Genomic DNA, 15,215 nt, shown 5'->3' on the forward strand with positions numbered 1-15,215 from the left:
TGTTCTTAACTGACTTGCCTAGTTAAATAAAGGTAAAATAAAAATAAGGCTTATTTTTGTGACACTGACCTTGAAAAAGGTCATGTCTCGTTTTGTTTTGAATTTTCTCAATGGCATTATTAATCTGACCATTTTTGGTACCCACTCTCTATTTCTGTCGAAATCTGATTTGTTTTTTACAAATTCTTTTGATTCGACAGAATTGGCTGTCGGGCAAACTGTTTCTCAAGGGAAGTGGGTGACAACTATCAGCCCTCAACAAACTGTTAGGATCAGTAGGCTTCCTGTAAAGATCAGTGTATAGAACATTATCTTCACACAAGATCAGAAGATCAAGAAAACTGATTTGACGTGTATCAGATTGCATAGTAAATCTCAGATGCTCAGAACAGGAGTTAAGAAAAGCATGGAATACAAAAAACAAATGGATAGCGTACGATCATAGGTACAATTTGGCTACATCAGCCTACAAACATTTACAGTAGCAAAATCACATTAATTGCTTCAGATTAGTCTACGTTGAGATCGAAGGGAGCAAGGGCCTTTAAATTAAAGATCCAGACAGCCTCTTGTTTTAACAATAAATTGTCGAGGTCACCCCCTCTCCTAGGGAGGTTGACATGTTCGAAGCCAATATAATGTAGAGACGAAATTGAGTGGTTTCCTTCCAAAAAGTGGGCCGCAACTGGGTAAGTCGAGTTTTTGCACCTAATCGTGCTACGATGCTCCAAGATATGTACTTTTAATTTGATCTTTGTTTTACCCACAAAATTTTTGACAAGTTATAAGATAAATAACTGCCTTAGTAGAGCATGTGATAACACCTTTGATTGGGATCTGTTTCCCTGTTTGGGGGTGTTTGAAGGATCTACATTTAAGTGCCATTGCATTGAGCACAGCCATTACATTTGTATTTTCCATCCAGTAGGGGTGCAAATACACGCTGTGCAGGGATATCTTGGGGTGGTAAATCAGAGTTTACCAATTGATGTCTGAGTTTTCTGCACCACGAGAATACGACCAATGGAAGGTCTGAAAACACATTACCGATACGATCATCGGATCATAGAATGTGCCAATGTTTGAACGATTCCCTTAATTTGTTCAGAGCACTTTGAATAGCGGGTAGTTAGAACGCAAGAACGACAGGCAGTTAACCCACTGTTCCTAGGCCGTCATTGAAAATAAGAATTTGTTCTTAACTGACTTGCCTAGTTAAATAAAGGTAAAATAAAAATAAGGCTTATTTTTGTGACACTGACCTTGAAAAAGGTCATGTCTCGTTTTGTTTTGAATTTTCTCAATGGCATTATTAATCTGACCATTTTTGGTACCCACTCTCTATTTCTGTCGAAATCTGATTTGTTTTTTACAAATTCTTTTGATTCGACAGAATTGGCTGTCGGGCAAACTGTTTCTCAAGGGAAGTGGGTGACAACTATCAGCCCTCAACAAACTGTTAGGATCAGTAGGCTTCCTGTAAAGATCAGTGTATAGAACATTATCTTCACACAAGATCAGAAGATCAAGAAAACTGATTTGACGTGTATCAGATTGCATAGTAAATCTCAGATGCTCAGAACAGGAGTTAAGAAAAGCATGGAATGCATCACCCCTCCATAGAACAAAAATATCAATATACTCTTTCCAAATAATGATCTGAGGCACGAAAACATTTTTGAGAGGATTGAAAATAGACTGTTTCTCCATGTAACCCACATACAAATGACCATAGTTAGGAGCCATGGGGGATCCCATAGCAGTACCCTTTGTCTGAATAAAGAAATAATTTAGAAACATGAAGTAGTTGTGTGTGAGTACCATTTCAGCCAATGTTATAATGTACACACTGTAAGGTAGTACATTAGGGTCACGTTGCAGAAGAAAATGTTCCACAGCTTCAATACTGCCCTCGTGTGGAATATTTGTGTATAATGACTCAACAACAAAAGTAACTAACAAATTATTATCAGGGAGAGGATCAAGTGATTCAATAATAGAGATCATACTGCTGGTGTCCTTTGCAAGGGAGGGGAGCTGTTCTGCGAGTGGTCTAGTAAAAAAGTCAACAAAAGTCAATAGAGGGGCTGTTACTCCATCAATGCCCGCTACAATAGGGCGCCCTGGAGGTTTTGTAACATTCTTGTGTAATTTCGGGTAGTAGAAAAAGTGGCAATTTTAAGATGTTGAATAGCCAAAAAGTCATGTTCTTTTTTGGTTATCTGACCAGAACTTAAATAACCATCTAGGACAGTGAAGATCATGTTCTGAAATTGGGCAGTGGGGTCACTTCTGAGTTTCTTGTAAAAGGTGTTGTCTATGACACTCATTTACATATACTGTCCTATCCATGAGTACACCCTTATCAGCAGGGCGGGTAAGGACTGACGTATCGAATTGTAAATCAAGCAAAACTTGTTTTTCATCCTTTGGTAAATTATGGAAAGATATGTACTCATGTTTGCTTGTAAGGAGATGACCAACATATTTTTCAACAAGTCTGCAATATGTCTCAATAGAGTGATTGTGATTGGCTGGAGGTATAAAATAACTCTTACTTCTAAAAGGAGTCGTAGTATGTGCAGGTGAGAAACCTACATGTTCAGTAGAAATATCACGATTGTGGGAGCTAAAGTATCCCCTTAAAACGGATGTTTCTAAAATACTTAAACATGTCTACCTTAACATCAATTGTTGCACTGAGTTGTAGGCACAAAGATAACCCTTTATTAAGCAAGGAGACATGGGCAGGGATCAATATCTTGCTTGATAAATTAAGAACACTCAGTCCCGTGGGTTCTGGGAACGTGTGAATGGTCCCCTCTGCCTCTGGTAGTCGTTTCTTCTTACCCTGTCGGGCGCTGCATCTCGTCGGTGCACGTGCCCGGCCACCTCCGACCTAACGTCGGCCCAGTCTCTCGTTGGATAAAAAACTGGCACTGGAAGCCGATGAGGTGCTGGTTGTAGAGCGTTGGTCAGATGGGGGTGTAAGCGGCAGCCCTCCTGCGTCTGTCATGGAGAGGAGGAGCAGGAGCAGGACCTCTTTTATCAGGGTTTCTCCAGAAGTAGACTTTGTCCTTGGCCTTGTCTTTTTTGTCTTGGTTGAATTTCTTGATTTTAACAGCTTGTCCTGGAGTGCTTGGTTATTTTGCATCAGTTAATTGAATATGCCATCATCATTAACAGCTCCTTGCAGAGCTGTGCGTTTCTCTTTAATCGTGTTATCCATTTCAGTAAAATCAACAATTAATGTCAACAATTAATGTCTTTAAATCAATCGAGCATTTGTTCAGGATGGCATATTCCTGGCATATTCCCATTAGGCTCAGGGTTGAAGCAACCCTGGTTTAAAACACCTATTGATGAAGTCAAAGCCAGAGGCTATGTATTATTGTACCGTACTTAAGGACCTTAACAATCAGGCAAATAATCCTGTAAGGAAGCGATTCTCAACTGGTGGGTAAGAACCCAAATTTGGGTCGCGGTACGTTTTGAATGGGTCGCCGTACGTTTTGAATGGGTCGCCGTACGTTTTGAATGGGTCGCGGGTGTTTGAGTAAAAAGTATGAGTATTAAAAGAATACTCCAGTCTGAATTTAGAGTAAACAACTTTAACCAGGTAAAAAGTGATTACATTATTTCATCTCTCAACAATTGTTCTTCAATCACAGTATTTTCAATATACGCTGAGTGTACAAAACATTAGGAACTCCTTCCTAATATTGAGTTGCACCCCCTTTTGCCCAAGGTGTCGAAAGCGTTCCACAGGGATTCTGGCCCATGTTTTCTCCAATGCTTCCCACAGTTGTCAAGTTGGCTCGATGTCCTTTGGTTGGTGGACCAATCTCGATACACACAGGAAACTGTTGAGCGTGAAAAACCTAGGAGCGTTGCAGTTCTTGATACAAACCGGTGCGCCTGGCACCTACTACCATACCCCGTTCAAAAGCACTTGAATCTTCAGTCTTGCCCATTCACCCTCTGAACGGCAAACATACACAATCCATGTTTCAATTGTCTCAAGGCTTAAAAATCCTTATTTTTTTCCTTCTACACTGATTGAAGTGGATTTAACAAGTGACATCAATAAGGGATCATAGCTGTCGTATGGTCAGTCTGTCATGGGAAGAGCAGATGTTTTTAATGTTTTGTATACTCTGTGTAATTCGTTCATTCATATAAAAGTATTCTATATTATGGCAGAATTGTTGAAGCCCGGTGCATCTCAGCAACAGATTTCAGATGTTCAGATCCCATATATTCCATCAAATATTCACAGCACTTTATTTTGAACCTGCCTCTTTTTGTACTCTGTAGCCACTCTGGCCAAACATACTGTACTTTGTAAGCAGTTAATCAAATGGATGGAAGTAATCCTTGTTGTCAGGCTAACTGTGTCTCTGTTCTGCCCTGGGGGTGTGGTGTATAATACACTGACTTTGGATGGTTGTTATCTCTGTGTGCGCATTTGCACGTACGTGTGTGTTTAGGAGCTGGGCATCAAACACTCTCTGCACAGGAAGAAGCTCCAACTGGCCCTGCAGGCTCTGGGCTCTGAGGAGGATGACAATAAGGGCAAACTGGACTACAACTGGGTGACCAGTGAGTAGATTAACTGCCAGTATGGGGTCAAGGTTTTATACTGGGGTTTCACTATGCCTTACACCATCTCATGTTTTCTAAATTATATGGTGGGCGTTTTGAATGAATTGTAATCCAATTTACTAGTTATAAATTTGATTCAAGTGCTCTCAAAATGTAAGTTTGATTTCTGATGGCAAAATTGACTGGCAGGTTGGCAAATCTCACTCTTTCTTTCTTGCCCTCTCTCGCCTTCTCTCCCCCTCTCTCGCCTTCTCTCCCCCTCTCTCGTCTCCTTCCTCAGGATGGCTGGATGACATTGGCCTGCCTCAGTATAAGACTCAGTTCGATGAAGGGAGGGTGGACGGCCGCATGCTGCACTATATGACAGTAGTGAGTCAGACCAACTGATGCTCGCGCACACACACACCCACCAATATTCCTGTCCTCAGGCCATGCATGGGTCTGATCAGAGCCGCAGATAGAGATATATGTCGTATGTCTCTGGGCATAATGATCACACTGCTAGTTCACATTAGACTGAACAGCATGGATTAGTAACACTGGAGAAGGCATAGTCTTACCCTCTGGACGCAATCACTACACAATGGCTTGATATAAGACCGCTCACAAAAACACTTGCCATGCACCACACTACTATTAGTTTTTTTCCATCGCTTTCGTGCAATTCTCACAAGTACAGTGCCTTCGGGAAGTATTCAGACCCATTGAATTTTCCACATAAATCTAAAAAATCGTCAGCAATCTACACCCAATACCCCATAATGACAAAGAGAAAACAGGTTTTAATTTTTTATTTATTTTAATTTATGAATAATAAACAAAAATGACCTTATTTGCATAAGTGTTCGGACCCTTTGCAATTAGACTGAAAATTGAGCTCAGGTGCATCCTGTTTCCATTGATCATCCTTGAGATGCTTCTACAACTTCATTGCAGTCCACCTGTGGTAAATTTGATTGATCGGGCATGATTTGGAAAGGCACACACCTGTCTATATAAGGTCCCACAGTTGACAGCGCATGTCAGAGCAAAAACCAAGCCATGAGGTTGAAGGAATTGTCCATAGAGCTCCGAGACAGGATTGTGTTGAGGCACAGATCTGGGGAAGGGTACCAAAACATTTCTGGAGCATTGAAGGTCCCCAAGAACACAGTGGCCTCCATCATTCTTAAATGGAAGAAGTTTGTGTATTACTTTGTTAGTTACAGTGAGCAAGGACAACCAGCACCGTCAATCATAGTTAACGAGTTGTAATGTTATTCCACCATTGCCTCACATATACCGCAGGTGTCATAAGAGTGTAAACTATCACTCAGAACCCCATCAATACATATTTTTTATTTTCTTCATCTATCTGTTTTTTTTTTTAAATATAGAAATGTACACATTTCATCAACAAGTAATGCCAATTCACAAATATCAATTCTTCTCTGTTTTCCAATAGTCAATCATGAACATATCAAAACAAACCCCAACAACTCAATGAGTCAGTCTTTGAGTCCATTAAACATCGCCACTGAATATTCAGTCTTTCTGGAGGCCTGCTGGCCCTCTCAGACCTGTGCAGGGTCTAAGGCTCTGTGTTTGAAGCTTCTGGCCCTCTCAGACCTGTGCAGGGTCTGTGTTTGAAGCTTCTGGACACTCCTAGTACCTTCTGTCACATTCCCACTTGTTCTCCATTCTTTGGAGTCCAGTGGCAGTATGCCAGTGTCCTCAAACGTCTCCTGTGTTCTCAAAAGGTTTTGTCTATTGCGCTGATACACAGACTCATCTTCTGTCCTGATTGTATATGATCAAGGCGCAACCTCCAATACAGAAGCCTTTCTATCCCATGAATTCGGATCCCGAATTCGAACCACATCCTGAGCTGCCAACGGTAACAACTCTCTAGCAGTTTTGTTAGAGTAGAATTTGTGTCTTGCCTTCAGCTGTAGGGCCCTATCATTCACAGCTAATGACAGTCATTCAGGCAGAAACTAGGCAACATGGAACGCAACTTGCGTCCCATTTTAAGATTTCTGCAGGTAACCGGCCACATTCCAAGGGCGCTGTTCTGTAAGACAATAAAGCCAAGTATTGATCAGTCCCACTGTGTGCTGCCTTTTTTTAAGAGTCTCTTCACGATTTGCACACCTTTTTTCAGCCTTCCCATTATTTTTAGGATATAGCGGACTAGAGGTTATGTCTGAACTCCTAATGCTCTGCAAACATCTAAAACTCACTGCAAGCAAACTGAGGTGCATTATCAGAAACAACCACTAGGGAGTCCCATGCCTAGCAAAACATTATTTCAAGTGCAAAATGACAGTCTTGACAAGTAGTCGATAGTCAACAAATAGTCCTTACCATTGCAGTGAAACAAGTCGACTCCAACCTTTTCCCAGGCTGTGGTGGGTACATAACCATGGGCTCCTTAGGCTGTCTAATGAAATTTCAGATGTCACAATTTCCCACCATTTGCTGAATGTCAGAATTTATATTTGGTCAATAAAGGGACTCTCTGGCCCTTCACTTACATTTCTCAGCTCCCAGATGTCCTTCATGTACTCTCTTTAGCATCTCCTGACACATTAAAGTAGGTATCGCCATTCTGTTATTCTTCAACAGCACACTTGACCACTGACAGCTCTGCTTACAAGAGCCTTTTTGATAGCCATTTTCCAGATTATGGATCACCTTGCAAAGAATGGGATCTGTTGTCATCTCTAAAACAATTCTCTGTCGTTGCTGCTCTGAAACAGGAAGGGACTCCATGACCATATCCACATGCAAGGAAACTTCTTCCTGATTTGGGCCACCACAGATGGAGCCCTTGAGAGGGCATCTGCTACCACTAAAGTTGACCCAGGCACATTGGTTAGAACAAAATCATAGCGTTGCAATCTAATCAACATCCTTCGAAGACGAGGAGGCATGCCATTCAGATTGTTTTGAGAGATTGGAATAAGGGGTTCACGGTCTGTTTCTAGAATCACCTTTTAAGCCGTAAATGTAACAGTGGAACTTCTTACGACCAACCCTAGGCGCTCCTTTTCTATTTGAGCATAACACTTCTCGGCATCAGTCAAAGAACGGGCCACTTAAGCCACAGGCTTCCACACACCTTGATGGAGGCTTCCATGGTCACCTTAGTAAGCCTTGTCAGGTTCGAGAAAAGTTAGCACTTGCTATTCAGCCAAAATGTTCTTTACATTGTTCCACTCTCTTTCATGTTCTCTGTTCCACGAGAACTCTGTCTTGTCCTGAAGGAGTGTCCTTAAGTTCACTGTTTTAGCTGACAGATTTGGTACAAACTTTCCCAAATAATTGACCATACCCAAAAACCTGCTAAATATCTTTCCTATGTGTTGGATTAGCCATCTTCCTCACCGCATTGACCTTGGTATGATCAGACTGCACGCCCTCCAATGATAGCCTATCCCCAAGAAATTTGATTTCCTTCACACAAAACTGACGTTTAGCCCGATTTAGCTTCAAACCATGCTTCTGAACCCTCTGCAGATTATTTTCCAACCGCTCATTTTGTTCCTGAATAGTGGACCCCCAGACCAGGAAATCATCAACACACACACAAACTCCCTCTAACCCCTCAATGACCCTTTCCATGGCCTTGTGAAAGAGCTCAGGGGCAGAACTTATGCCAAAAGGTAACCTCTTAAAGGAATATCTTCCAAAGGGGGTATTGACTGTACAAAACTTGGTGCTGGCTGCATCCAACCTCACCTGCCAGAATCCATTTGAAGCATCCAACTTGGAGAAATAATGCGCCAGCCATTTCACACACTATCTCATCCCTCTTAAGAATCTTAAAATGCTCATTTTGATACATTTATTAAGGTCTTTGGGGTCCATACACACTCTCAGATCGCCATTCCTTTTCCGAACAACACCATGAAATTGATCCAGTTGGTTGGCTCCTCTGTTTTCACGAGCACATCGAGTTTCACCATTCTTCCCAACTCTTCCTTTAGATCCTTCTGTAGTGGCACCGGTACTCTGCGTGGTGCATGAATCACTGGCTTGGCATTCTCTCTGAGGGTAATCGAGTGAAGGAGAGGTACTGCTCCAAATCCTGTGAACACATCCGAATATCTTTGCGCAATCTCCGCACCATTTTGATTACTTGTCACCCGTTGAACACTGTGCAGCCAGTCAGTCATTAATGGTGTACACTCGCTTAACCAGTCTCAACGACTCACATGCTGTATTCCCCAAGAGAGAATCATGCCCCTCTGGTACAATCACAAACATAAGTGTGTGGCTTCTTGTTTTTCGCTTTACAGTTAGCCGACACAAAACTTTAGTCTCAATTGCGTGGCCATTGTACGCTTTGAGAGCCACATCCTTTTGCATGATGACTGGTTTGTGCTTTAACTCATGAACATCCCTCATATATTAATTAGGTTGACTTTAGCTCCTGTATCCAGCTTTAAGGTCAAAATTGTACCATTGACCACTAGTGGTACAACCCAATGGTCACTAGCTATAGTATGGACCTGTGATGGTTCTTGCCCATCCTCCATGCGCCCCCTTGTGTCCTCACAGTGCCCACAAACAAATCACTTTGTTCATTCTCCTCCATTTCAATAGTGTGAACATTTTGTCCCCCATACTTGTCCTTTGCGATACACATTTTTCCCCAAAATGTTTTTTCCCCTTGCACTTGTAGCGAAATGTCACAACTCCTTCCTGTTAGATTCATATTGCTTGTGAATCCTTTGATCAGTCATATTGCTTGTGGCTCCTTTGCTCATAGCGCCCCCTTGTCTCCTTATCTACAATATCCACTGCTGCGCTTTCCACCTCCATAGCAGTGCTTGCTGGTGTGGAGCTAAAGGTTTTAATATGCGATTGTGCCAGCTCATTCGCCTGACATATATTTTTACTGCAGTGTCCAAATATAACTCACTTTCCCTCAGAAATCTTTCTCTCTGGAGTCATTTATACCAAACAGTCTTATCTTGAAGCATAGATGAGGTTAGGTCTACAAAATTATGTCTGTGCTTTTAATTTCAAATCAGTAAGAAAGACGTCAAACTTTTCACCTTGCTGTTGTATACGACAGTGAAACACAACATTCATGTCTCGTTCTTCTTAGGTGAACAATATGCATCAAACTGATCCAGTTCCTCCGTGAACTCGTCTTTATCCTCCTCATTTGCAAACGTGAAGGTATTGAATATACCGATCTTTGGTGCGAAAAGTGCAAAATCAATCCCAGAAAAGCAAAGGACCTTGTGAAGATGCTAGAGGAAACGGGTACAAAAGTATCTGTATCCACAGTAAAACCAGTCCTATATCGACATAACCTGGAAGGCCGCTCATCAAGGAAGAAGCCACTGCTCCAAAACCGGCATGAAAAAGCCAGACTACGGTTTACAACTGCACATGGGGACAATTATCATTTTTGGAGAAATGTAATCTTGTCTGATGAAACAAATAGAATTGTTTGGCCATAATGACCATCGTTATGTTTGGAGGAAAAAGGGGGATGCTTGCAAGCTGAAGAACATCATCCCAATCGTGAAGCACGGGGGTGGCAGCATCATGTTGTGGGGGTGCTTTGCTTCAGGAGGGACTGGTGCCCTTCACAAAATAGATGGCATCGTGAGGTAGGAGAATTGTGGATATATTGAAGCAACATCTCAAGACATCAGTCAGGAAGTTTAAGCTTGGTTACAAATGGGTCTTCCAAATGGACAATGACCCCAAGCATTCTTCCAAAGTTTTGGCAAAATGTCTTAAGGACAACAAAGTCAAGGTATTGGAGTGGCATTCACAAAGCCCTGACCTCAATCCTATAGAAAATGTGTGGGCAGAACTGAAAAGGTGTGTGTGTGTGAGCAAGGAGGCCTACAAACCTGACTCCGTTACACTAGCTTTGTCAGGAGAAATGGGCCAAAATTCACCCAACTTATTGTGGGGAGCTTGTGGAAGGCTACCTGAAAGGTTTGACTAAAGTTAAACAATTTAAAGGCAATGCTACCAAATACTAATTGAGTTAATGTAAACTTCTGACCCACTGGGAATGTGATGAAAGAAATAAAAGCTCAAATAAGTAATTCTCTCTACTATTATTCTGACATTTCACATTCTCAAAATAAAGTGGTGATCCTAACTGACCTAAGACGGGGATTAAATGTCAGGAATTGTGAAAAACTGAGTAATGTATTTGCGTAATGTCTATGTAAACTTCTGACTTCAACTGTATGTGAGAATGCTACTCATTGACTACAGCTCAGCGTTAAACACCATAGTGCCCTCTTAGCTCATCACTAAGCTAAGGACCCTGGGACTAAACACCTCCCTCTGCAACTGGATCTTGGACTTCCTGACAGGCCGTCACAGGTGGTAAGAGTAGAGAACAACACATCCGCCATGCTGATCCTCAACACGGGGCCCCCTCAGGGGTGGGTGCTTAGTCCTCTCCTGTACTCCCTGTTCAGTCATGACTGCATTGCCAGGCACAACTCCAACACCAAGTTTCGGCAAACAACAGCCTGATCAACGATGAGACAGCCTATAAGGAGGAGGTCAGGACATGGTCTTGTGGTGCCAGGACAACCTCTCCCTCAATGTGATCAAGACAAAGGAGATGATTGACTATAGGAAGAGGACCGAGCACACCCCATTTTGTCATTGACGGGGCTGTCGAGGAACAGGTTGAGAGCTTCAAGTTCCTTGGTGTCCACATTACCAACGAACTATCATGGTCCAAACACACCCATACAGTCATGAAGAGGGCACAACAAAGCCTATTTCCCCCTCAGGAGACTGAAACGATTCGGCATGGGTCCTCATCCTCAAAAGGACCTCTGTGTCAGAGGAAGGCCCTAAAAATTGTCAGACTTCTGGCACCCTAGTCATAGACTGTTCTCTCTGCTACAACACGACAAACGGTACCGGAGCGCCAAGTCGAGGTCCAAAAGGCTTCTTAACAGCTTCTACCCCCAAGCCTTAAGACTCATGAACAGCTAATCCAAGGGCTACTCAGATGCCTCTCTTACTCTGCTGCTACTCTCTGTTTATAATGAATGCAGAGTCACTTTAGTAACTACCTACATGTAGATATTACCTCAACTAACCGGTGCCCCCGCACATTGACTCTGTACCGGTACCACCTGTATTTTGCCTTGCTTGTTATTTTGCTGCTACTGTTGAATTATTTGTTACTTTTTTATTTTCTATTTTTTACTTATCTATTTTTTTACATAACACTTTTAAAATCTTAACTTATTCAAGCATTGTTGGTTGAGCTTGTAAGTAAGCATTTCACTGTATTTGGCGCATGTGACATACAATTTGATTTGAATGGTCCACCACCATTCAAATCAATGATTGTGAAAGATGTCTTTAATGACCACACCTTTGATTAAACATGGGATAGAAATTATATTTCCAGTCAATTATGATGGGTGTATTGCATACTGTGAAAACAGTGTAATGTACTATCATTTACAGTACTGTAGCATATACTTTCTTTGCTATTGGATTAACTGGTTGTTAAAACAAGTAAATTGAGAAGATATTGTTTCAGTGATTTAAATCAAACTGTTCTCATGGTATTTCACATACCTATATTTTGAATATAAGACTTACTGCGTTACAAGTGTTACCAGTTTGGCATTTTGTACTAGACTTTTGAGAATTCACTGCATACTTGTGAAAATAGCAGCAACGCGATTGGGGGAAAAAACGGTATTATCTTGATATTACTTCGGTCAAGACAACCATATAGAATCTCATCAGATTATGACTTTACCTGCTGGGTAGTAGGTTTTTTCTTTGCTTAATGAAAAACTCATCACTAACTCAACTGAGGGCTCCTGCCGCCTTTTTCCGTCTGACCTGACATATTACTCTTAACATTCTTGTTCCTGTGTGTCCTCTGTTAGGATGACCTGTTGTCTCTGAAGGTGGGCAGTGTGCTCCACCACCTCAGCATCAAAAGAGCCATCCAGGTGCTACGCCTCAACAACTACGAGCCCAACTGCCTGCGCCGACGGCCCTCCGATGAGGTTAGGCCACTGGAACACTGGTCGTTTTCATTAGGCAACAAATGCAAGACAACTGACTGAAACAGGGCTTATTGTTGCTTTCCGTTGTTGAAATTGTTTTCTGGTGTGGGCCCTAATGAACACAACCCTGGTTCCAGGGATACATGAACACTTGTCAATGCTACTGTTACTGTTGTGAAGGCTCATGTCCTCACCCATAACCTCTGGCCACGTCCCTCCATTGCCACTCACCTCACCTGTCTTCACTTTGCTCATTAGCACCCGTGACTATTTAAGCAGTAGTTTCTCCCTCTAGTCTTCCTTATTCCTGTTGGTGAATGCACGGGGCGGCCAACTTATATTTTCCTTTCAATGTTGTGCTTGACGGACAATAAACATGTTGAGCTCCTGTTGGAGAAACTCCCCGCTGAGCAGTTTAGTGAATTCAAGCATTTCATCTGTACAGTCGTGGCTAAAAGTTTTGAGAATGACACAAATATGAATTTTCACAACGCCTGCTGCCTCAGTTTGTATGATGGGAATTTGCATATACTCCAGAATGTTATGAATAGTGATCATATGAATTGCAATTAATTGCAAAGTCCCTCTTAGCCATGCAAATGAACTGAATCCCCCAAAAACATTTCCACTGCATTTCAGCACAGAAGCCACTTCTCTCCAGGAAAAACATCAGGGACAGACTGATATTCTGCAAAAGGTACAGGGATTGGGATGCTGAGGACTGGGGTAAAGTCATTTTCTCTGATGAATCCCCTTTCCGATTGTTTGGGGCATCCGGAAAAAAGCTTGTCCGGAGAAGACAAGGTGAGCGCTACCATCAGTCCTGTGTCATGCCAACAGTAAAGCATCCTGAGACCATTCATGTGTGGGGTTGCTTCTCAGCCAAGGGAGTGGGCTCACTCACAATTTTGCCTAAGAACACAGCCATGAATAAAGAATGGTACCAACACATCTTCTGAGAGCAGCTTCTCCCAACCATCCATGAACAGTTTGGTGATGAACAATGCCTTTTCCAGCATGATGGAGCACCTTGCCACAAGGCAAAAGTGATGATTAAGTGGCTCGGGGAACAAAACAGATATTTTAGATCCGTGGCCAGGAAACTCCCCAGACTTTAATCCCATTGAGAACTTGTGGTCAATCCTCAAGAGGCGGGTGGACAAACAAAAACTCACAAATTCTGACAAACTCCAAGCATTGTTTATGCAAGAATGGGCTGCCATCAGTCAGGATGTGGCCCAGAAGTTAATTGACATCATGGCAGGGCGGATTGCAGAGGTCTTGAAAAAGAAGGGTCAACAATGCAAATATTGACTCTTTGCATCAACTAAATGTAATTGTCAATAAAAGCCTTTGACACTAATGAAATGCTTGTAATTATACTTCAGTATTCCATAGTAACATCTGACAAAAATATCTAAAGACACTGAGACAGCAGAGTTTGAAAATTTATATTTGTGTCATTCTCAAAACATTTGTCCATGACTATAGATCTAGCACAGGTGCTGTATCCTTCAACCTATCAGACTGGTCAGGTTGAGTCGTCAGCCATCATCACCCATCATCACCCCGTATACCCACATGTGCAACCTGCTATTCAGCTGATCACCACATTAGTAGATGTGCACACTTCAGACAGATTACCAATGACCAGACGGTAAACTGGATCCAGAACCTCAAGAGATGCTGGTGCTGTGCCCGAAACCACCAAGCTGAAAAATGCGATCAATCCACAACATTATCCTGCATCCTTTCCCCATGTGCTCCTGTGTTTGTGTGAAATAAAACCCCACTATTTGGATTCCTGCTTTATCTTGTTTCATTTGCATTCTTATCGATGTGCCATGGTGGCACTTTGAACTCTGAACCAGTCAAACCTCCTTATAAAGTCACCCTTTTATATAGTTACTGTACCATCCCCTTTTTGTTGTTTACTCATTCTCTACTTCTTCAATCTACACAAGTGTTATCATATCCTGTCGCTCAGTCATTTGTTGTGTTGATAAACACATTATGTTCTCCTGATTTGTCAGAACAATATCACACCAGCAGAGATCTCCCAGTGGACCAATCACAGAGTAATGGAGTGGCTGAGATCAGTAGACCTGGCGGAGTACGCCCCCAACCTGAGGGGCAGCGGCGTGCATGGGGGACTCATGGTGAGAAAGAATGATCAGATTTAATGTGGCCCAAAATTGTCTTAATTTAAACTTGAATATCTAAAAAACAGAGACTGCGTAGAAATGATGATGGGTTATTTCGTCTATGAAACTTTGGTTATTTATAATTGTATCTTTACAATGAGAAGTGGGATAGGTTGAGACGCATCCCAATCTCATAATGTTCCCTCTTCCCCCAGGTGCTGGAGCCTCGGTTCAATGTGGAGACCATGGCCCTGCTGCTGAACATTCCCCCCAACAAGACCCTGCTGCGGAGGCACCTGGCCACCCACTTCAACCTGCTGGTGGGATCTGAGGCCCAGGGGCTCAAACAGGATTATCTAGAGAACCCCGACTACACCCTGCTTACAGCCACCGCCAAGGTCAAGGTAGGGGTCAAAGGTAGTGCACAATATAAGAAATATGGTGCTAT

The 15,215-nt window shown here is 42.3% G+C and overlaps 1 protein-coding gene across 6 annotated transcripts in view; it reads left to right on the forward strand.

The window, feature by feature from the left end:
• Nucleotides 1-15,215, forward strand: part of LOC109889524 (liprin-beta-1-like) — a 70,983-nt gene that overhangs the window by 51,713 nt on the left and 4,055 nt on the right. For 5 of the 6 annotated variants that reach the window (XM_020481007.2, XM_020481004.2, XM_031822937.1 and 2 more), the window contains 5 exons: nt 4,491-4,602; nt 4,886-4,974; nt 12,501-12,623; nt 14,657-14,782; nt 14,983-15,171. In XM_020481007.2, the coding sequence (XP_020336596.1) occupies nt 4,491-4,602; nt 4,886-4,974; nt 12,501-12,623; nt 14,657-14,782; nt 14,983-15,171 (639 nt within the window). Of the gene's footprint in view, nt 1-4,490; nt 4,603-4,885; nt 4,975-12,500; nt 12,624-14,656; nt 14,783-14,982; nt 15,185-15,215 lie in introns of all 6 variants that reach the window. The other variant, XR_004209720.1, reaches the window with a different exon arrangement.

This window comes from Oncorhynchus kisutch, linkage group LG4 (assembly GCF_002021735.2).
Source record: "Oncorhynchus kisutch isolate 150728-3 linkage group LG4, Okis_V2, whole genome shotgun sequence".
In the NCBI taxonomy this organism is placed as follows: Eukaryota; Metazoa; Chordata; class Actinopteri; order Salmoniformes; family Salmonidae; genus Oncorhynchus; species Oncorhynchus kisutch.